The sequence below is a fragment of the Catharus ustulatus genome, chromosome 3 (assembly GCF_009819885.2).
Source record: "Catharus ustulatus isolate bCatUst1 chromosome 3, bCatUst1.pri.v2, whole genome shotgun sequence".
NCBI lineage: Eukaryota > Metazoa > Chordata > Aves > Passeriformes > Turdidae > Catharus > Catharus ustulatus.
The window spans coordinates 83,497,615-83,521,276 of NC_046223.1; the positions used below are offsets into that span (position 1 = coordinate 83,497,615).

The window sequence follows — 23,662 nt, forward strand, 5'->3', positions numbered from 1 at the left end:
GTCTTAATAAGTTGGTTATTCTACCATAGTTGAAAAATGTTTTTGTCATTTTAGATACCATTAAATATTATGTCACTGAGGTGATTATTCAACCAACTGATGGAAGTTTCAGTCCAACACCAAGGTAACAAAATAATCAGATCATTTGCTCAAATATATGTTTTAGAAAGGATGCTAGAAATGCTCAAATGTTGTAGTTTCTTGAATAATTACATATAATAACAGAGTGCAATTTTATGTACAGTAATTTCACGATTATAAGCCTCACCATTTTGACTAAAATTTTGGTCCAAACCCGGAAGTGTAGCTTATAATTAGGTGTGGTTTATATATGGACAAAGAACAAAAAGTTGCTGTTTTAGTTTGGAGGACAGGTGTCTGCTGAGAAAGGCAGGATCTTCTCTTTGAAATGGGGAATGTAAACCCCCTCCCTCCAAATTATTATAATTTTGAAATCAAGGGGCTTTCAGGCAAAGATATGGGAATTAGGAATAACAGTTCTTTACTAGGGAAATTAAAATAGAAATACAATACTTCAAAGAAACAAACTCCAAACCCTGACAAAGTCAGAGTACAACCTGACACCCCGTCAGGCAGGGTGTTGGTAGCAGTCCCATTCCATGGTGGCTGCATCCTCCTGCAGTGACAGATGTGATTCAGTTGAAACTGCAGAAGGTGCAGTTTCCCTCCAGAGGTCCAGTGATAATGTGGAGAAATCCAGTTTTCCTTGGGAGTCCAGTGGAGAAAGGGGCTCCCTTAGTGTCCCAAAACCTCTGTTTTTATCTTGGTAAGAAATGTTGGGCTCTTCCCCATGGCTGGAGCAACTTCCAATGGAATGAAGTAATTTTATCAGTCACACAGTGGGACTCAATGGGCCATTAGCAGAAAATGACTCTCTGGAGGAAGGATGGGTTGTGAAAAGATAAAGAACAATGCCCCGCCTGGTTTATATGGATGGCCCATTAGCAGAATATCTCCCACGGAGAAGGATCACTGCCCCCAACCTCAACAGATGGTGATAGAATAGATACCTTTTATCACACTCTGTACTGTAACCCAAGACAGTTGCCAACACCTAGACATGCGGCTTATAATCAGGTGTGACTTATAATCGTGAAATTACTGTAATTATCACAGAATTAAGCATTGTGAAGGCAAAGTGGCCTGAATTCCCTCACATGCAGTTTTGTTTGTTCATCTTTCTATATGATGCAGGAGATTGTGTATAATTTCTCACAGTGTCTCATTATTCAGGTGATAAGCCAAAATAAAATGCTTTTTTATTTTGAACTGTTTAAGTTTGCACAATGTCTGGTGACTAATTATGGAAAAAAGGTTTATGTCATATAAAGTTGAATTAAGTAAATCTTGAAATGTTTAAATGGAAGTGAGACTTTTGAATTTTCAAGTAATTCAGTATGAATGTAAGACTAAGATGAATCAGAATTTGATCTAGCTACCTGGTATCATGTACAGTGGTTTAATGACAGTTCTTTCTTTTTGGGAATTGTATTTGAAATACATACATAATTCTGAACTTTGTGTTCATATGTGTAAAATATAATGGGGAAAAATTTCTATTCAGGATTTGACAATTGGTGTCAGCCAAAATAAAGGATGTGAAGCAATTTAGAAGCCTGATCTAAAAAAATTCTTATTGCAGGAAATAAAAAGTTCTCTAGTTTTGAGTGAGGGGAAGATAACGAAGCCAAATCTTTCAGTAAAATGTGATTGTAGGATGTAGTGGAATTGAAGTATGAGTTATTCATTTACCTGTAGTGCATAGATATGAATTACTGTGTAGTTGTTACGAAAACATATGATGTGTGGTTAATTCTTAAACAGGTCTCAGTTTGTACAGAGCATAGTTGCTCAATGTCTTTTGGAATTATCCTCTGCTAGAAGCACATTTAGATTCATCATAAAAGGAGATAATGGAAAAACCTATATTCTGGTAAGTTTTTAAGTCTTCTTGCTGGAGAAAATTACCTCATGCATCCCAGTTCCTAAAACATATTGTTTATGCTGTGCATTATTTTATGTTTAAAAAATTAACAAATTCAAATTCTTGAAGTGGTTCTGAGGTACCTCTGTTCAAGTAAGAATACCCCTGAATTTTAAATCTAATTAGATGTGCACATAGAAATTTTATTGATACAGTAATGAAAGCACTACAGACGCACCATAAATAGCACAGAAATAACACTATTTTGTATCCAAAAAATATGGAAAGCTTAAGTTTTAATTTTTTAATATATATTTCACCTTCTTGCTCCAGTGCTTCTTTTCTTTAATCACCAGAAGTGAATCAAATTGTATAGCATCTTTCACAAGCATTGTCTCAAGTCAGCAGGGACTATTAATGTAGTCAGTACATTGCGTTGCGAAGTGAAGTATGAACAAAAATAAAATTGCCTATTATACTTTATGTTCTAATGCTGTTAAACTTGGTTAAACTTGATATTTAGGTGGTGACAGCTAGATTCTTCAAACTTTTAAGATAGATAAGTGTTAATACTGTACACTTACTATAACCTTTTATTTCTGAGCTACATACGGGTAAAGAATTTGTATTTTTGCAGTTTGTAGAAATAATTCATAGACGCAAAGAAATACATGATTAGAAATACCTGCCCTGGATAAACTTATAAATGCACTTTCTTGAGACAATGTAGTTACATAAACTGTTTTATATATACATTGTCCAAGTTCTATGATTTTGGAACATCCAAATGCTAAGGAAAGTGTATATGTGTTGCTTTTAAATAAATTTTAGTGGCAAGACAACATTTGTACAACCACTGAGAAATCTCTCTTCTGTGATGATGAAAGGAAGGTTTCATAAGCAGACCCATAATTATATATTGTCTAATTGAGGAGTCATTAAAAATCATTGTGATTTTTCCCTTGTAGCTTATCTGTTGCTAAATTACATTAAATTCTGGTGCTTAAGTCTAGTAACTTTGATACAACAAACTGTAATAAACTGTTTTTTTCTGTTACCTTTAAAAAGAAAAAACACTTTATTTAGTAGATTGCCATTACTCTTAGCTCTGAGCTGCATTTTTGCCCATGCATTGCTTAGAGGAAAAGTCTGAATTAGACAGAGACTGGCTTCTGATTGGCATCTCTTTATTTATATTGGTTAGTTGTTAGTTTTTTTGCAGGTGTTTTTAGTATTTAATATCAGAAAGTCCTTACTCTTATCCGGGGCGATATTCTGGCTACAGAACCTGTGTTGATATACACATCAACAGCTGTTCTGGAGTCCTGGGTTAGGACTCAGAGGCCTTGTGGACACAAGTATAATGTAAGCTCTGTTTGTATTAGTGATTGTCAGCAGCTAAACAGTAAAATGTGGGTACTTAAGGCTGTGAGCACACAGCCAAGTTACACAAGTAGTCTCATCACTGATGCATTGTGAATCAGCTGTCCCACTTGTTTGTTTTGATAATGAGCCAAAGATTCTAGTTCACAGTGTTTGTGCTTACCTACTGAACACACACAGCTTAGAACTGTTTGTGATATTTAGGGTTAAGGTTTCTGACAAGTCTTTTTAATTTTTTTTTAAACCACAAATAATATGTGTACTTATTTTCCTCATTTCGTCTGTATGTATCACTTAACATTACCAATTATGTCATTTGCACATATCATAATATGAGTTTCCATTTTTTAACTTACACATACTCTGTTGTTTAAGCTATATACTACTTATGTTGGGGTTTTTTTTTTTAATTTTAAAGGATGTCAATAAAAAAAGTTTCTTTGTTTCAGGGGGGAAAAAAGTGGTGCATACAGGTGTCCTTATTTGTCCTAACTATATCTCTGCCCTCCTCACATCTGTGAATCACTTGCCTTCTCTTTTTACTCCAGTGTTGAAGGATTCCTTGCCTTGTAGTTGCATGATTTACAAGTTGAGATTAAGAAAAGGATTGCAAACAGACGGTGAGATAGGAGAACACAAGAAAAATGGCATATTATTGGTCAGCATAGCGGTATCTCAATCTGTTTTTTTCTGCACTGTAAGAAAGTGTGGCTTTGAAAGCAGTAAATAAGTAGTTTTCTGGATAGATACAGGAAATTCATCTCATGAATGGGATCAATCTCATAAAAAGATTACATCTGTGAAAAACAAAAGGTATGCAGTGGTTTGGACTCTTTGAATACTATCTCCAGTCTTTCAGTATTGAAGGAAAGATGTTTTTTGGAGTGGAATTAGGCTGTAAAGTGTTTTGGAAGTAAGGCAGTTTGTATTTCAGGAGTGAGTGGAGAGGGAGTGGGAAGATATCCCAAGAAAATTAATAGGTAACAAAAGGGGAGAGACCTGTCAGTCTGATTATTGTCCCTGTCTTGAAGCACATGAACAGAACCAATTTGCGTTTGTTAAGATTGGAGATGGAGTGGATGTTGCACTGGTTAAGAAGTGAGATAATGAGAACCTTGCTGAGACTTAGCTACCCAGCTCTCTTAGAGTGAAATACATGGAAACCACATCTTTACCTGAACACTCTGAGTGCAAGAACAAAACAGCTGTAATGAAAGATGTTTGTGTTAGTTTGATGAAAGTAATGGTAATGTTTGGAATAACTAAGAAAGAACTAGCACGGAAAAGTGAAAGATTTGGTGGTTTTTTACCCATGTTAAATTCAAATTGATGCCTAATTGTCCACAAGCTGATGCTGGAAACTCAGGGTGAGATATAGGGAAACAGATCACAGAGTCTAAATTGTGATGTTTCAGCTGTTTGGTTCAAGTCCCGTGAAGTATAACTGGGGTAGATTGTTGCAGCTTTTCTCTAAAGAACTTTTAAATCCCTTGACAAAATTATTTTAAACAATAAGAAAACAATGAAAAGAAGACCAACAATGTCCCAAATACTTCTTTTTTCTGATTCTGTCATTTCAGAAAAAGTAATCAATGACATTGTGAATGAATATATACTTTGTGTATATATTTTTCTGTAAAGATTCTTTTCTTACTGAAGTTAAGGTGGGAGGAATTTGGTTGTGCAAGCTCTGCTGTACCAAGAGGTAGAAAGAAAGGAAAGGTTGCACATTGTGAGTAACATATCCGAAAGCACAGCTCAAAATATGAAATTGTGTTAGCCAGAAATATACGTATAAAATTCTTAGAGTCAACATACTGAGTCCGGGTGAGCAATTTTTCATTCAGATTGAAAACAAGATCAAAAAATTACTCATACATGAAGAAAAGAACGAAAATACTACCTAAAGAAGTAAATGTAGTTCAGAAGTTGACTTTGCTCATAGCCAGGAATCCTTCCACCCCCAGGGATTCATTTGCTTTCTCCGTATTTTGTGCTAAATTGTTAATACAGATGTGTTGTGTTGCTGTTGAGCGAAGATGTTCATACAAGTTCTAGAACATGATTGTGAGGTGCCAAATGTAGCACTTGTGTAGAAAGAAGTGTTTTTCAGATGGACTGTGCTGCAAATGAAATGCTTTGGTTGCTTTCTCTGCAGCAGATTGCAGAAGGATTCTGAAAGGAGCAGACAGCTATTGCTACTTGTTCCCTTATCTAGTTTGAAGGATATTCCCCTCCTGAAAAGCAACCCAGGAAGCTTCTTCCACACAGAATTGTTAGAAATTTCAAAAGGAAGAAACTCTGTTCAGTTTGTGTTGGCAGTGGTCTGTGTTTCTGCACTATTTTCTTCCAACACCTCTTTCAGCACTTGGCTTTAAGCACCTTGTGTAATGGTCCCAGCTAATGAGGTATATTTTGCAGTTTAGGCTATAAATGTGTACAGTGAGTTATCAGAGCAAAACTGATGAACAGCCACTTGCAAAGCCAAGTGTGGTTGCTGGTCATCATTCATGTGCATATGCTAAAATGATTCTCCTCCCTCTATCCCCTCCCAGGATATCTTTACCAATAGATCTCATTCCTTCTTTATGAAGCTTCCACTGTAATGTTCTGAGCCTTGGGCTCTGATAAATTGTGACTGTCACATTCAATTACAACATATACTATGTGTCCTGTTAATGACTGCTTTCTCCCTCCACAGGGGATATCATGTGTCTGCTACCTAACATCATGTAACTTGTTTTCCTTGAAGCTGATTAGATCATGAGAAGCAGAAGATTGCTCTCTAGTGAGCAACACTGTATAAATCCCGTTTTCTATGATAAATATTTCATATATAAAAATTCCATACAGGCACCAGATTTGTAAAAATTGATTTCCATTGTTAACTTGGATCACTTCACTACTGCAGGCTGTGAATTAAGAAAAAGCCTGACTTATTTGTATGGTATTTAGCAGGAAAGCCCTGGATCCAAGTCAGAACACTGATACCAAATCACACAAAGATTAAATAAGATCCATAATGGAATGCAAAAAGTTCAGATTTCTCAAAACTCTCCCCAGTAAATATCTCTCAAATTTCTGTGAGCAAGTAGTGCTGAAGAATGCCAATCCCATTATGAAATTTGATATTTATTTTTCAAGTGAAGGTCTGCTGCAGCTGTTTGTAAATTCCAGCATGCCTTTTAGACCATGTTAATTGTTGTCTTTTTCCTTGCATGTATTAGCTCCGTAAAGTCATAACTACCATGCTGCTTCTAAAAATCCTCAATTTGTGGCACTTCAGTTCCGTGTCTTTAGCCCTCAGTTGCTGAATACCATGTGCTTGACTAATACCTCGAAATTATGAAATTGGAGAAATAATACATTTGGTACTGGAAGAGATTGCTTGGGACTGTTTCTTTTGTTCCTACCAAAGGGAATGTGCTACAATCACAAGAAGAGGCAGCTTCAGAGTAATGATCTTAAGAGTGGCTTATAAACTGGTGTTGTATTACCCTTTTTTCCTTCACTAGAAGCTGTGCAGACTGTGCTGAAAAATAAAATATCAATTTGTATCTGTTAATACTTTGTTAGAGCTGATTTAGGGTCAGAGTAAAGTAAAGGGAAGTGTATGTAATCTACAGTAAACTAAATTATTTTTCATTTATAGATATGGCTTTTAAATTCTGACACATTACTGGTAGAGTCTTTAGGAAGTTCCTCCTCCCAGAGTGATTTTACACTGTTTGGAGATATCCTCACACCTAGCTCTGGACCAGTGGGAACCTGGAATGCTGTCAAAGTCCTTTACCAGCCATGCATTCAATGCAGAAATAAGGAGTAAGTACAAATTTTTTAAACTCAGATTCTGGTATTCATTTGCTTTGTATTCGTATTTCTTTCATATTCTTTGGACAGTCTGTTAATCTCAGATATAAACCTATTTGAATTTGCATATTTCTTAAAATATTTTTTTAAGCAAAATGCCAGAGGAGTAGTATTTGGTTTCTGTTATAGCCAGAGAGAATTCATTAGTAAGATTTTTACATTGTAATATTTAAAAAAAGACCAAAGAGTTTTGTTTTTTCTAAGAGCACATGTCTCTAACTTAGGTATTAGTATTTAAATTGAATTCGCTTTCAATCTAGTCATAATGTTATTTCAAAAAGAAACAGGGCCCTGAGAGAAGGTAAAAGCAAAGAGGTGAGGAAGGTCATAAAAAGGTTTCTTTGATATGTCTGAGTGTACTGGAGCCCTCATAAAACATTTGATTTTAGCAAACTTTGAGTTTGACATAGGAAAAACATACACTGCCTAACAATGTAAAGCCTTTATCTGTTGGAGAGCAGAGAGCATGTTGATTAAACAGTGGCTCCAGTATTTGCAGGTGATGATGTATGATTTAAGCATAATTTACTGCTTTCTTTGGGCAATGATAGAAAAGAAAACATTGATTTTGTGTAAGTCACACTTAAATAGTAGTTTGTTGTTGTTTTTTCTTTAAACTTTGGAAACTAGTTGAAAAATTTAAATAAGTGTGGATGAAGACATTCACTCCAGACTCAGTCAATACACAATTTATAGCGCAAGACCTCATAAAAGTACAACAGAAACGTTTTGTCACACAGACAAGCAAATGTCTACATGCATTTAATATTTTTGTAGGAGAAACATACACCTCACAAGCATGTGTGATTCATTATAGTGTGTGTATCCTGGATGTGGCCAAGTGTACTTTTTTATATTTCAAACAGATACAATATTGAATAGCTGAAATAAACTGACGAATGGAGAGAATGCAAGATTTTAATATTTAGAGAAAAAGTTATGCTACATTGTTAATGTTAGTCATGTAAGAGAAAAAAATATATCTTTATTGATGTAATAGCTTCAGAAGAGGACTTTGGAAAACCTTTATGATCTAAATATTATTTAGGGATCCAAAATACATCCTAAAGTATTACCGTTTAAATTCCTTATTCTGAGAGGGAGACGTTTTGCAATAATCTGTCTAAAATGAAAGATATTTCACTTACTACTCTTAAGTCTTACAGAAGTGTAACTTAGAGTTTTGCTTTTTAAGTTTCATTTCTTTATCAATGAGAAAAAGTCATCTATTTAGTAATTTTCTTGGCATTCACATATGTTTTTCTTGAATGGAGTTCTCAGCAGCAGTATTTTAAGATTATTTTGAGATTATATTTAGTTCTTTCTATTTCCACAGGCAGACTTGTTAAAAATCACTTTTTTCAACTGTTTGGTTTTTTGGTTTTTTTCCCACTATTTTGTATTTATCTTTGGGATTTTGCAGTGACCATAAGGAAAAACTGAGGTTTTAATTCTTCTCTGACAGTAATTGGTCTTTTCTCTATCCAGTTCCTGGACAAGTGAAATAACGGAAGAGAAGGAATGGAGGATTCTTTTTAAGCTCCAGAAACCAAGCTGTTGGTTTAGTATTGTTTTTCCATTTTTATATTTCTAGGAAAGAGCAGTAAAAAGGACATTGGCACTTCAATCTATTTTCACTAACTCATTTATCAGCTGGCCTCAAGTGCCACCTGAATCTATGCAGACTAGAGTCTTTCTATATTGAACATGAATGTAAACACAGCATAAGCAAAAATATCAAGACCAGTATGACTTATTTAATGTGATGTGTTTGCATTTAGAACTCAAATATTGTTTCAAGAATTCTGAACAAAGTGTCTGATTTCTTGATTAGTGCAATGTTAGATGCCCACATTCCCATAAAAATTGTAACACCTTACTTGCTTCTGCACATACACCTGCCTTTGGAATAATGGAAACGTTTCAGAGCGCATAGTCTGCTTCCCATGAGAGGGGAATAAGCAAGGACACATCCAGAGTATAAAGAGATCAACAGGAGGTCTCCATGTGGCCTAGACCCTGGCAGACCCCAGTAGCTGCAAGGGATAAGTGTGCACTCTAGCATTCTGTTTTATGTCAGAGGGCCTCTTCAGTTGCTGTGAGTCCCTGGGTACACTTGGGTTCTGTCCAATTCTGGCAGGGCCAGAACCTGATCTGTGTGATGGGAAGGGAAGCACCTTTTTTACTTGGTGGACACTGCAGAGTCTGTGCTGGTTAGCTGGGCCATAGGTTGAAACAGATTAAGGTTAATTAGAAGTTAAAGTATTGTTTTTTATATCTAAATATAATAATGTAATCATATATTTGTAAAGTACAGGTGAAGAAATGAAACAAAATCTGTACTTAGTCTATGTAGACAAGCATAAATCTACTTATTGTGAGATAAATACATGGTTCCGATTTAGTAGTTGAGGTCTTGGACTTTGTGATATTCTCCCTTGGCAAACACTTCTGCTAAAGAGAGTCTGACTGATATTGCCTAATAATTCACATTCAGGCACCCTTTTCTGGAGATGCACTTGAATATTTTTCTTGAGGGGAATGTAGTAGCTTTTGAATGTGATCTTCGTTTTAAGACTTCTGGGGTGTCAGAAGAAATTTATTGTCTCACTGGAAAACTCATTTCATCCCTCCTTTATTCAGAACTCAGTTTTTCAATTCTTTGTAATTAACTTAATGCTTATTTCTCTTCCTTGGATACAGAAATGTTTTTCCCCTTAAACTAGGAATTATGTCCTGTGAACAACACTGCTTCAGTGAGCAACAGAACTCTCTTTCCTCCAGTAAATCATTGGCGTATCTATCACTGTACCTTACATTCAGTATTGCTCTAAATGTTAACAATGCAAAGGAAACAGACATTCAAGTAGGATAAATGGCCGTGGTTCATTACTGGCTGCTGAGTGGTAATTACCCATTTGGAGTGATCGCTGTTTAGGGGTTGGCTGATCCTGAAGCCTTTTGTAACAAAACTGCAGTCTGAGTTAGGCTGAGAGTTGCTGTGAAGGTAATTACCCATTGTGTGGCATCAGCAATATGCTGATTTCATGTCAAATTTGTTGATCTGTGTTGACCATCAGCTCCCTTCCAGGTAGATTGCAGTCTAATTAGCAGCCTTCCTCTTTGTTTTTGTGCAGGTGTCCTTTATCAAATTACATCCTAATTTTGTTCAGAATTTTTTTCTTTCTTAGTCATGGCCATTTTTGTTCCTGACATGGGTACTGTTGATGGCCCTTCCCAGCTCCATGTTGCCTGTGGAAGGAAGAAGCCTGTCTCTTCTTCCAGTCTCTGGGAGAGTGACTGACATTTGGGATAGGAACAAACTGTGAACATGTCATGAGGAGCCTCTCTCCATATACCTTTATTTTGGCAAGGAGTTCTTAACAGTTGTGCTCTGGGTCCTCTGTATATTAGGCTGCTTTGCTTGAGGACATTCAGTAACTCTTGAGGCACTGGGATGTTAAAATAGGGTTAGGTATATCCAGACTTGCTATTTGTAGTAGTTCTTGTCATTTCTCCTTATATTTCTCTGATCTTCCTGAGGGTAGCCTTTAAGAGTTGTAGTGATTTGTATCTTACTCCTTCAGCAGTGAAACAGGGCAAGAAACACTTAGGTGTGTGTTACATGTTATAATACAAGTTCTGGGTAAGTCTGTGTGCAGTTAGGCTTTTAGCCCTTGGTGGAGCTTTATGACAATTCTTCTACAGCGAATTAGTTGAAACTGGATGAAAAAAGTATCTTACAAATGTGTTTGAGTTCCATTAGTGAAGGATACCTCATGCATTTTCTGCTTTGTCCTTTATGGATCGTGTGCATGTGATTATGTTGGTTCCCTCCACTTTTCTCTCAGCAAGGCTACTTTTCTCCACCTACAAATCTGCTGTGCAGATGGAAGAGGGCTTCCTTTCAAGTAGCAGGTTCTTGGCAAATAACACCTTATGCAAACAGCCTTAGCTGCTGGGAATGATAATAGTAAATGCTGCTGAAGTGAGATTGTTGTAAAAATGTATGAAGAAAATTGAAAATGTGGTTACATGGCAATTTGACCATAACTTGATCTCAGAAAATATATGTGAAGGTACAGTGTGAGGAAAATTGCACTTTTCCCTTTAGAGTGCTAGGCAAAGCTTTGTCAAAAGGTCGTTGATAGCTTTTTGTATCTCATGTGCATCTAGAGTCTCTCAGAACGGTTTACAGCTTTTGCAGAAACCTTTCCCTATGTACAAATTTGCTGCTTGTAATTTGGGAGATGAAAAATTACTTCCAGAAATTGTTCATTTTATTAGCTTTAGAGGGACAAGAATAAACTGGAAATTGAGTTTGTGGCTGAAAACCTGGAAGGTTTGGGTGCTAGTGCTTTTATTACAGTCCATGTATGTTAGCTGTTTATGAAGCTGTTATTGATGTATTCCAGAATGTTGTTTATTTCTCCCAAGAATGGCTTTCATTCTGTATATAAACTCTAGAGCAATTCACTTCTCATAGAAGCATGAAACTGTGTCATATTTCACTGATTTTTTTAATGTCTGAGATTTTCGTAGTTTTTAAGTGACTCTTGCATGTAGAAAACACATGGGACTGCACAGATCAATAATTGATTGACTGAGGAGTGACCAGTTTCTCTGATTTGTGCTCTCTGTAAACTGTTTTCTGTCTGGAATGATTAAAAGAGTGGATGTGATTGTAAATGGAACTTGAAGGATTTGGTTTGTTTCAGATTTTTTTTTCTCTTCTTGAATTGTTTCATGGTATTGAGTTAAGAAAATTGACACCATGGGTGGGATGAGTTGCCTTAGAAGAGATGACTGAGCAGTCAGGCAAAAGTTTTTAAAAGATACATTCTGATGCCAATCAGGGTTTTGGGACAGGAAGGAAAAGAATGTTTCTCAGAGTTTGATAGACATGTGGAAGTTATAAGCCTCATGAAATTTGAATACTTAGGCAGGATTCTGCTCTTCAGTACTGGTAACACCTTTTTCCACCTCTGGGAAAAAGTGTATGCAACTTTTAAGTATAACTTTTAGGAGAAATATCCTGGCTTTCTTGTTTCTTGTAACTGTACCTGCCACGTGCAGCAGCCTTTTATGGTAGTTACTTAGGAACTTAGTTCTTGCTCCTAAACAGATCTATCTTTCTGCTCTTCAGAGCTGTTGTATTTTTGGTATGTAGTCTTTGCTATTTAAAATTATCTTAGAAGTACTAATTGAAGTAAACTGTTGGAACAAACTTTTTGTCTACTGAATAAATGCTCATATTTTTGCTCAAAAATTTTTGCTCATTTTATCATTCCAGATGAGCTTTTTTGCTTATTATTTTTTTTGTCCATCTTTTGAAATTTTGCATTGAAGTCAGGGGAGGAAGAATTCTGACTGGTTTTTAAAATGGAATTTGCAATCCCAAATCACTTATCCATTTGTTGATAATCTGACTGATAGCCTGCCTTTCTTGTGTGTTGTGCAAGATGATGTTGTATTACTACTTGTCTTACAGAGTATTGCTTTTGTTCTCTGCATTAAAAGTGTTAAATACTATCTACAGAATGTAAAAATATGAAATGGACTGTAAGGGCTAATGCCTAACTACTTCTTATGGTCTAATTTTTTTAAAATAAAAATAGATAAATATCCCTTTAAGATCTCTGATCAGAAATATGCTTTTGAATCAGGATTTGTGATTCTATAATATGGTAAAACAAAAAATAAATTTCAAGCTTATACTTTTCCCCATATTCTTCATATTTATTTGTGAGACACTGCAATTCAGGTAAACATAATTTTGGTAGTTTTCATGTGTCTTTGGCTCTTCTTGCTGTAGTTCAGGCCTTTGAGGAATCTTAGGATTGATAATAAGAGAAATGTCAAGTTGGGTGACAAAAAATTGTAAATTTAAAGGAGCATGGATATCTAAAACTGATTTAAAATGTGTTGTCAGAAGCAACTGCATTGCCAGGTAGTTAATAACACTTATAGGATGATGGGAATGTAAGAAATGTCATGCTGGGTCAGAGTACTTTAGCATATAGTTCTGAATCATCCCTCCAACATCCAGAAATGTTCTTCAGAGTAATATGTGAGCACTTTCTTGTAGTACTCAGCTCTGTAGTTGTATTAAGGGTGTCAGAGGATACAGCCCTGCCTATTTCCTTTACTGTGTGTTCATTCTTCTTTTGATCATCTGTTTGAATCAATCCTTTTTGGCCTTCGGTGCTGTCTGCCTCCACAATCAAGTGACAAATTCGAGAAGTTCACTACTGATGTGTAGTACTCTTTTGACCTCCAATGAAATGATGTTGTGCTAGATTTCAGGTGGGGATTAGCAAACTACAATTCAGAATTCCCACCAGCTAAATGGGAATGGAGATCCTAAACTACAGCCTGCAGTGTCCTTGCTGATTACAGTTAGGGGCTAGACTTACTTGCTGGAAGGAAATCAATGCCACATCTGCTCAAGTCCTACTATGTCTCTCATTTTGCTTTCCTTGTAACACTGCTTTTTTTAAAGCCAGGTAGCCTAAATATGATGGTGCTGATCCACTGAGGGAAATTTTATAATCATACATCAAACATTTCCACTTGGATGCTTGCAGTTTGTTTCTCATGGACTTATAAAGACTGTTGGGTTCGCTTGGGAACTGTAAGTACTCAACTCCTGTAATGCCTTTAAAATGACGGGATCTATTTGAGCAGGCAGGAATCAAATAATGAGCCAAGAGTGAAAAAGCAAATCTTATAAAACCTTATTGGACAGATGGCTGATATGTACTATTTAAACCTCAAAACTTGATTTATTTATTGGATTTTAGGATCTTGGCCTCTTTTAAATGAGTTAGCATTTGTTGGTTTTATTGTATTTGTCCATGACAAGCTATGTAAACTAACAATACTTAATGATTTAACCTGCCAGTTTTATTTGAAATATTTTTAAATTGGTAAGGCTAAAGCAAATTGGGAGTGTCTGACTTGAGACCAACGAATAAAGACTTATTTTATGAAATTGGTCAGGGTACTTCCATTGTTGTGTGTGCCGCAACAATAGGATATTGCTGCTGGCTGCCTATTTTGAGTGCTGTAGCATCAAAACAGAACAAGCAATTCTTATACTGGCTTCTCTGAGTACTGGCCTTAAGCATTAAATTAAATTATTTGTGTAATTAATAAGCATAATAAGTGATACCTATCACAGACTCACAGAGTGGGTAAGTTTGGAAGGCATCACCGTGGGACCATCTGGTCCAACCTCCTTGCTCAAGCAGGGTCATCCTAGAGCATATGGCACAGAATTGAATCCAGATGGTTCTTGAATTCATCTCCAGTGAGGGAGTCTCCACAACTTGTCTGGGCAATGTGTTCCAATACTCAGTCACCTGTGCCATAAAAAAATTCTTCTTCATATTTAGTCGAAAGTTCCTGTGCATCAGTTTCTACCCTTTGCTTCTTGCCCTATTGCTCAGCACCACTGAGAAGGGCCTGGCTCCAACCTCTGACACCCTCTCTTTAGATACTGTTAGAAGCTGATGAGGTCTCCTCTCAGTTGTCTCTTCTCCAGGCTGACCAGGCCCAGCTCCCTCTGCCTTTCCTCGTAAGAGAGATGCTGCAGTCACCTCATCAATTTTGTTGTCCTCCACTGGACCTGCTCCACGAGCTCCATGTCTTTCTTGTACTGAGAAGCTCAGAATTGGACTCCAGATGTGACCTCAACAAAGCTGAGTGGAAGGGCAGGATCACCTCCCTTGACCTATGGGCAATGCTCTTCCTGATGCACCCCAGGATACCACTGGCCACATGCTGGCTCATGGACAGCTTGTTGTCCACTAGGAACCCCAGGTCTGTCTCCCAGCAAGTCGGTGCCCAGCCTGTAGTAGAGTCAGGTGCAGGACTCTTAGGACTCTTCCCCAGGTGCAGGACCCTGCACTTGCCTTTGTTGAATTTCAGAAGGTTCCTCTCTGCCCCTCTCTCCACCCTGTCAAGGTCATTCTGAAGGGCTGCAGAGTCCTCTGCGGTATCAGCCACTCCTCCAGCTTTGCGTCATCAGCAAACTTGCTGAGGAGACCTCTGCTCCTCCATCCAAGTCATGGAGGAATAAGTTAAACAATACTGGGCCCACTACTGAACGTTGGGGGACATCACTAGTGACAGGCCTCCAACTAGACCCTGTGCCACTGGTCAGGACCTTCTGGGATCTGTCCTTCTTTCAGTTCTCAGTCCATGTGGGCATGAATGCTTGAGGAAGACATAGAGGAGATCTGACTGGAAAGCTGGGAACGGTTGTACCAGGGAGTAAAATTCTGCAGAATTTTAGAGCTTCAGCCAAGTAATTTCCAAGACTGGACTATTAGATCTGCTCAGAAGTGAGATGTTGGATTGATCATGCCAATTTTCCCACTGTGTATGGCCATGAGAGTAATAGCCCAATAGCTGTTCTTGCAGGGAGGTGAATATTTTAGCTTTAAATGTCTTAATTTAGTTTTCCACCTCTGTCACTCACCTGCCAAAGACTTTAAAATTCACCTTCTTCTCTTTTACTCTCTGTAAGCAGTTTGGAGTGACATCTGTATGGCCCCAAAAACTTGCTTGACAAGACTCTTAAAAGGTCTTATGGTATTTTAGATGCATGGGAAGAATACTGCAAAGATATTCTGAAGAGGTCAAGACAATAAAATTTTTTTTTATTGCAAAAAAATTTTTAGTGGAACTTTGGAAAATCAGAGGACTTCAACAAAAGTTTAGAGCAGCATTCAATCAACATAAAAACAACTTCTCAAAACATTAACTTAGCAAACTCCAATCCCATCCAATTTTAAGTTACTCTAAACTATGAGAAAAAGGAATTAGTAGAAGAAAGATGGAAAGGTCCAGAAAAGAACAAGTATAGCTACCACTCCTGGTTCCAGCGGTGTTCAGCTGATAGTAATTCCAGGAAGAGGTGGGGTCAAGATGTGCTCACTGTATGTCCTGGCTTAGATACCCTTTGACTTTCCTGGGCTCCTCCTCCAGGTGGGACTTCTGGTCATCTGGCCACTGTGGGCTAGAATGGGGCTCCAGAGATGAGTGTGGAGCATTGCCTCTAGTGTGCCAGGGGCTGGCAGCCTCTGCAGGGCTGGGATACAGGCCTGGAGGTGTGTGAAGTGTGTGGGGCATTGCCTCATGAAAAGCAAGGACCTGCCCCTTCCCACACATAGGTGCCCCTGAAATGTATGGAGCCAGTAATCCTTTCAGTCTCAGAACATATTAGCATAGAGAGCCACACTGGTACTACAGTCTTGATTGGACTGTTTTTCAGCCATTTGTGAGTTATCAAGTGTGGTTTTATTTCTTTACTTATGGTGTGTTCTCCTCCATCTGAAGTCCAGTCTAATTAACTTTCTGTGCAAAAAGTTTATAGCTGTCTTGTTTTCAGCTGTTGTATCTCCTGTTTGAACAAGGTCACCTACTCAAAGGCTTCTCATTGAGCTGGTGTTTGTCACAGAGTTTTTCTGTGCCTACTTCACTTCCTTCTATCAAAAATCTGTTTTAGTCTGTGACATCATTCCTGCGTCAGCATTGACTTGGTTTGAATGTAGATTTAAGTCTTCAAACTAAATTCCCTTTTTATTTTTTTTTCTTCTCTTCCTCATGTCCAGTACTGGGCTGCCAGGCTGCGTGCCTCCCTTATCCTGTAACTTGTACTTCTGAGCTGAGACTAGCTTTCCCTTTTCCTTGACCCATAAAATTTTAAGAAAGCTCATAGAACTGAGAAGCCAAAACAATCTGCATTCACTAATCTGACCATGTCAAGGTACATGTGTATGGTGCAGCCCCCACAGTGCTCTCACAAGGTTGTTGTGTGGCCTTGTGTGATTCCTCCTGCTGTGTCTCCTGTCTGCAACCGGACAGCAGGACTCTGGACAGCTCTGCCTAAGAGCTGCCAAAGGCTCCATCAGCGTCAGCCAGGATTAAACAGACACTGTTAAATCTCTGCTGTAGCAGAAAGGGGAAAGCTTCAGAGTAGTTGCAAGGGAAAACTTGGGAAATTGCTCTGAGGAGAGGAGGTGTTAAAACTACGAAGAGTTTTGGGAAGGGTGGAGGGGTTATTTATGGAAGAGTATTTCCCCATGCCGAGGAACACTGACAGACGTGAGGACACATACTGGCAGAGGACATGGAAAAGGGGCAAGTGGAAAGTTGAGACTTTCCAGATATGCAGTTGGTCTACTGTGAGTTTCCAAAATGAGCTGTGGGATGTAGTAAAATATGTAAAAAAATCTGTACTGGTTTAGGATTTGGACTTAACTCAAATTTTATTTTTAGGAGAGGAAGCTGTGCTCCTGACTGCTGGTTTTATTTATTTAGGATTTAATTGCTTGTTAAATTTGACTTCTAGCCACATCTGATGCTTCCATTTTGTGCTACCTGCATAGAGGGAGCTTCTGTACAATTTTTGCAAGAGATATAGTTTTTTGTGGAGAGGGAAAATGATGATAAAAATAAACTCTTCTATTAAAATTGTGCTTTCGGTGTGAAAGGAAAAATACGACATGTATGAAATTCTAACTTTAGAATTAGGCTTTTGTTTGGCAATGGTTTAGATTGAATGAATAGAAAGAATAAATTTTGCTGTCAGCAAATGCAGGATCAACCACTTCTATTATTTGTGATGTTCCTTGCTTTGCTGCTGGTAATTGCATCTTGAAATACTGAATTTCCTTCTCTTCTGAAGTCAGTACATCAGGAAAGAAACAACTTCAAAGCATCAGGCTGAGAGATTTTTGTGAAGAGTGAGTACAGCATTTTTTTTGTACAGCAGAATAACTTCTCCCTTTGGATTCAGACATAATGTTCTGGAGTGCCTGGTATTTGTGAATATTTCTATATGGAATATCAACAGTGCTGTGGAAGAGATTTAATTTTACCCAAAGGTTTAAACATCAGAGGCCAGAAAACATTTACATCTTTATATTGTCCTGAAAATCCATTGCAACTTCAGAAATGCCCCCCTGCTTGGTATAATAGGACTTAAAAAGGGAATTAAAGTTTATGGAGCGTGTATAAATCTTCATGTGGCACAGCTGGTAGAAATAACCTGCATGAGAACACCCAGGCAAGTGCTTTATACTGTGGCTAGGGAACTTAGAGCTTTATGTACAGGGTAACAGCAGTGCCATCTCATCATGCAGACCATTGGTTCATTCAACTTTGATTTAATTTGAATTTTTTTTCTTAAATAATTTTTCTCTGCTGCTTGCCTGGGTTTGTTGTGCTGACAAAACCAGTGTTACTGTTTGTGGCTATTCCACAGCCCTGAATGCACACCTGTTTCAATACTTCTAGGACAGGGTATCAAAGACACCATCCCTCTGGTACCAGTGACCAGTGTTGAGGCTGCTGGCTGGTGTGACAGTGGCAGTGAGCTCATATTAGGGCTATATTTTCTACAAAGTGTTTAATTCCCAGTTTGTGGTTAGAGCCTTTCCTGGGGACTGTGGTGTGACCATAAGTAAGAAGGCAAGGGGATACCACGTGGCTAGGTGGGTTTGCTGCTGCCTCTCTGCCACTCTCCCTGCAAGGCCTGGGTGGGAAACTCAGGTTGTCTTGCAGAAGCCAACCCTGCTTTTCAGTCATGCTCTTAGGTAAGGTTACTGCACCAACTACTTGCCTTGCTTTTGCAGCACAGACAGCTGAGCCAATTGACAGTCAAGTCCTCAGCTGCTGCAGTTTAGAGCATATGGTTGAAAGTAAATTGTTGCCAATTTTGGATTGCTTAAAGACACTGCCCATTGAACCATGGCAGTTTAGGAAATGAGTGATGAGCAGTTCAGGTGTCCAGGCAGGGTCAAGGGTACTGCTGAGACCAGTAGCTTCATCAGCTATCTCACCCCTGCTCATCCATCAGGTCACTGAGTACAAAAACTGAGTAATGTAAATACCTTCCTGTGTGCTCACAGTGCACAGAAATAGCAGGTTACACCAGCTTTACAGCATTTAAGCATTGGCTCTGAATGTCTTCTTTTTTTCACCTGTAACTACAATTTATTTTTTTAAATCTTACTTAATAAACCTATGCTGATTTATCGTAATTGTGTTTATCAATCCATTTCTAATGACTAGATGCATGAGTTTCAACAGTCCCTAAGGCCACATTAGTCAGTATAAGTTCAGACTGATATGAAGAATTTTTTTCACAACTCATAAGGAAGTGTAAAAAATTTATGATGTTGCTTTAACAAGGCCCACTGAGATTTGGGATTATATATCTAAGCCCTTATTGAAGACAAAAACTTTCCTATGTTTAGCCATGCAGAGCAAAGCTGCTCTTCAGACAGCACTTTAAAAATGAAAAGAATTTGATAAACATGGAATTGAAATCATAGAGAAAAGTATGAGGAATCTTCCCTCTGAATTTCTTTACTGCAAAGCCATGATTACTATTAAAAAATATAAAATGTAAATTGGAGTGACAGCAGCTTTTGAATTTTAAGACCATTTCACTATACTAGGGGCCAGCAGTGGAAATCTTTAGCATTGCTAGAAGAAAACTATTTGCAATACTGAAGAAAAAGCAGAAGACAGAAGATAGACATCATTCCCTAACAGGAGGATTAATTCTCCTGTACAATTAATCTGATTTCTTAGTCTTACTCTTCAGCACCTAAATCTCTGTTCTTTCTCTAAGAGGTAATTTTTACTCAGGTGTGCCACTGTTGGGGCCTCAGTTTAGCATCCCTCTACTTCCTTCTCCTGAGAAACTCTAGAAGGAAAATTAAGTGGAATATATTTCATGAGATATTTTATGTTCAACTCCCTCTTGTTTTTGTTGAGTAATTGGGAAATGAAGCTGTTTCAACAGGCTTAGAAATTAAAAGTCTGATGTAACATTAGACCATTTAATTAAACTATAAAAATTTGACCTAATATTTTTAGGAAGGATATTTTGCATGAGGCCACTGTGCAGTTGGCAGAAAGTTTGAAGTTCCACGTTTTCAAAGCAACAGAGTTGCTTTAGACATTTTCACTCCTTTTGTAAACCTGAGCAACATGTCTTCCAGAAACTTAAGTACATTCTTTGTCTCTCTCAAGAAACTAGACATTCTCCTTTTGTAAGGGTCATAGATTGATAAATATGTACAGTATTCCATTTGGCCTTCCTTTGGGGAAATTTCTGCTATTTCAGTTTTCAGTGTTTGCTGTGAAAGTATTTAGATTCACTGACAGTCCGTACAGGGCAGTCTACAGGTAACTGAGCTGCACAGTCCCAGCAAACCTTGAAGAAAAAATGAAAGCCTGATTGTGGCTGGTGATGGTATTGCTGTTTTTACAAGCTGTGACACTGAGCATTGTATGACAGAATGCAGACACACAGGTGTTCTAGATTAATGATTAAGCTACAGGTACTGGTCTTTAAGCAGTATCTGCAAGTATTTTTACACTGTGTAGATCCAAGAGGAATATGTAGTCTCTCCTATGCCCCAGATAATGACAATGATAGGAACATTGTCTTGAAATGTCCTTGTATTCACCTTGCTCAATTAGAATGATTTAGTTGGGATACAGAGTTCTGCTTTTAAGGATGCATAGCTAGTAAGTTTTTAAATCTGGTGAAACACCAAACCATTATTGTCCATCTCTTGAATTATCTTGCTGTTGTGGAGGTCTTCTTTTGCTTTTTCTGCAGCATCTGTTGGATTTGAGGTTTTGTTAATAATGAGTATTGCAGTTGGGCACACAAGACATAGTTGTTGCTGCTCTGTAGGTATGTCAATCAGAGTTACCCATCTGGAAATCATCTGATAGCTGTTTTGGGCAAGCAAACCAGGTACTTTTTGGACTGACTTCTGTAATGTCTCAGTGAATGAAGGAGGACTTAAAGCAAATGAAACTGGAAAACAAGTCAATCACAGATTAAACTAGGAGCTTAAATAACTCAAAATAATTCTTGACATTGCATTTGTGATGCATAGAATTATTAAAAGAGATCAAGAATAGTAAGTACATTTTTTTAATGTTGGACATTGTATGCTAATTTATTTTGAAATAGATATACTAATAAAATTCCTTGCTAAGGAATCACTGGAGCTTGGTTCACTGCCCTTGTTTTCATTATGAGAATTCTACTTCTCTTTGAAAGCTAAATTATCTTTACGGTCTCCAGCTTTATTTTTTTTATCTCCTTGCTCTTAGAATAATTTGCTCACCTGAGAAGTGGTGGGATGAACTGAAGTGAATTAAATGCCATTTCAAATTACATAGGTCTTCTTTTTCTTAAGCATTTGACCCTCGGTGGGTCTAGGCATACTGCTCATGAGATTTTTGGAACCTTTTGTACTGAACTAGTTCAAAAATGTAATTCTTGTATTTGATCTGCCTTGCCACTGTTTAGAATGATGGTTTTGGATTTTTTATTGCCTCTTTATTAACCTTTCACATTTTATATGGTGAAAAGTAATTCTCGGATACTGGACATAGCATTTGTGCACAGGGAAACTTTCTGTGAAGTGAAGGGCCCTTGTATTTGTGATAGGATACCTGACACCACGTTTTTATGTTCACTAATATAACACCTCATTTTGATTATTTTAAAATAAGGATTATAGTTCCATGGAGAGATATAAAAGCACTTTCAGGAGGGTCAGGTGTTATTGATAACATCTTGGCATTTAAAAGTTTAGACATGCCAATATTTTTGGAAAAGACGTTTATGTCTTACTCCTGAATCTCCTCTTTTGTGATTGAAATTTCCAACCTTCAGAGGGGAAGGAGAGAGTAAAGAGTCTGTAAAGTCATTCCTGTGTGAGAGTTTGGTGGAAGTGTAGCCTAGGAGACTGCAGAGATATTTTAAGTTGTCTCTGGTCCTTCTTCCTAGTTTCATGATGCCTGGAGGTGGTGAGAGACAGCCTATTGTCTCAGCTTTCAGGTGGGAAGCTCAGCTGCATGCAGGAGATGCTGGCTAGTGTGCAGACAGTGAGGAGAAGGTACTCTACTTTTATGACCCATCACTAGAGTCCCTTGATAACATCCTCTAAGTTCTTGAAGTTGGTTTATGGAAAAAATACACCGAGGTAAATACTTTTTTTCCTCTGGGCAAATGAAAAGAGGCAAATGAAGTGTTTGTGACAGTACTTGGACTTGGTAGTGTTAGGTTAACAGCTGTACTGTATGATCTTAGAGGTCTTTCCCAATCTAAATTATTCTGTGATTCTTTATTTTCTGTCTGTCTTGCCAGTTATCTCCACCCTTCTTCTCCTGCCCTGACTTTTAAGCACATTTGCTTTATTTGGACAATTTTGGAGATAAGCCTTCTGGATTATACTTTTCCCACAATATCTGAAAAGCAAGTGTTCATATAGAGGAATGCATTGTTAATGCCCTTGATGAGAAAAACTATGGCTTGACAGTGACAGCTGCAGGAAGAGTCTGCTGAGGAAGGCAGCCAGTCCAGCAGACATCACTAGTCCCATGAGCAGGCTTCCCTAATATTGAATGAAGCTTTTGAGGGTAAGCTGGCTGGAATTACTTTGCATTTACCAGAGTAAGTGTATTGATGTCAGCAGGTGCCCTGAAGGAGCTTTTACACAATCCTTTGTTTTTCTACAGCCCTACTACACACTTGTGCCCTTCAGGAAATGAGTGCTCTTAGAAGAGGCATACACGCATTGCAAGTGGCTTTTATATACCCATATATACATATCTAAAGTGTTGAACGGTTTTAAAAAAAAAGAAAAAAAGAGATGTAACCTGAGAATTCAAGTACGTGTTTCATACATACCAGGAAGAGAGGCTTTTTAGTTTGGGGGTGTTGCTGCTCATGTTTGATATTCCTTGCAAGTAAGATGGCACCAGTTATAGATCTGCTAGCATAGGTCAGTAGCACACTGCTGTGTCCTCTGCATCCATCCCAAGCACAGTAGTCTACATTGTCATACATTAGGGAAGTTATCAGTCATCTGTTCTAATTTAGAGCAAGATGTATCCAGGAAGGAATCAAGAGATGCTTAAGATGAAGAAAAGTATTTTAAGAAGCATTCAAAACTATCCCTTCATTCTGAGTTGTATAGGCATATTCAAGGAAACTGCACTGTAGAGTCATAGTGCTACTGTTGCTATTGCCATCCTCCACTATGGTGAATTATCAGCAGTGATCTGGCTGCAGGAATCTGATCTTTATTGTTTCCAGAAATGTTACTTTAATTCTTTCCACCTGGGATGCAGTAAGACATGAAAAAAAAAAGCAGCTTAAAGCCTTAACACAACCGTGAAGGTGAAGAAGCTTATTCTAAAGCATTGGCCATGCAGTTTTTATGAGAGTAATTTGCCTCTCCTTTTACTGGGACTACATTGCTGTGCTACTGAGAAGTCAGCAATTGCATTGTACTTTGGAGCTGCACCAGCCATTCTCCATAGTGTTGAATGTTGAGGAGCAGTCACAGCAGACTGTAGGCAGTGCTCACCAAGAGCTAAACTCCTGTTTTTCTTGGTTTTGTAGGAAAACTA

General features: G+C 37.8%; 1 protein-coding gene across 1 annotated transcript in view; it reads left to right on the top strand.

Moving 5' to 3' along the window:
* UBE3D (ubiquitin protein ligase E3D) overlaps nt 1–23,662 on the top strand; it is an 81,266-nt gene that overhangs the window by 14,576 nt on the left and 43,028 nt on the right. Inside the window, exons 6-8 of the mRNA XM_033054454.1 lie at nt 55–124; nt 1,846–1,954; nt 6,981–7,150. Of these exons, the coding sequence (XP_032910345.1) occupies nt 55–124; nt 1,846–1,954; nt 6,981–7,150 (349 nt within the window). The remainder of the gene's footprint in view (nt 1–54; nt 125–1,845; nt 1,955–6,980; nt 7,151–23,662) is intronic.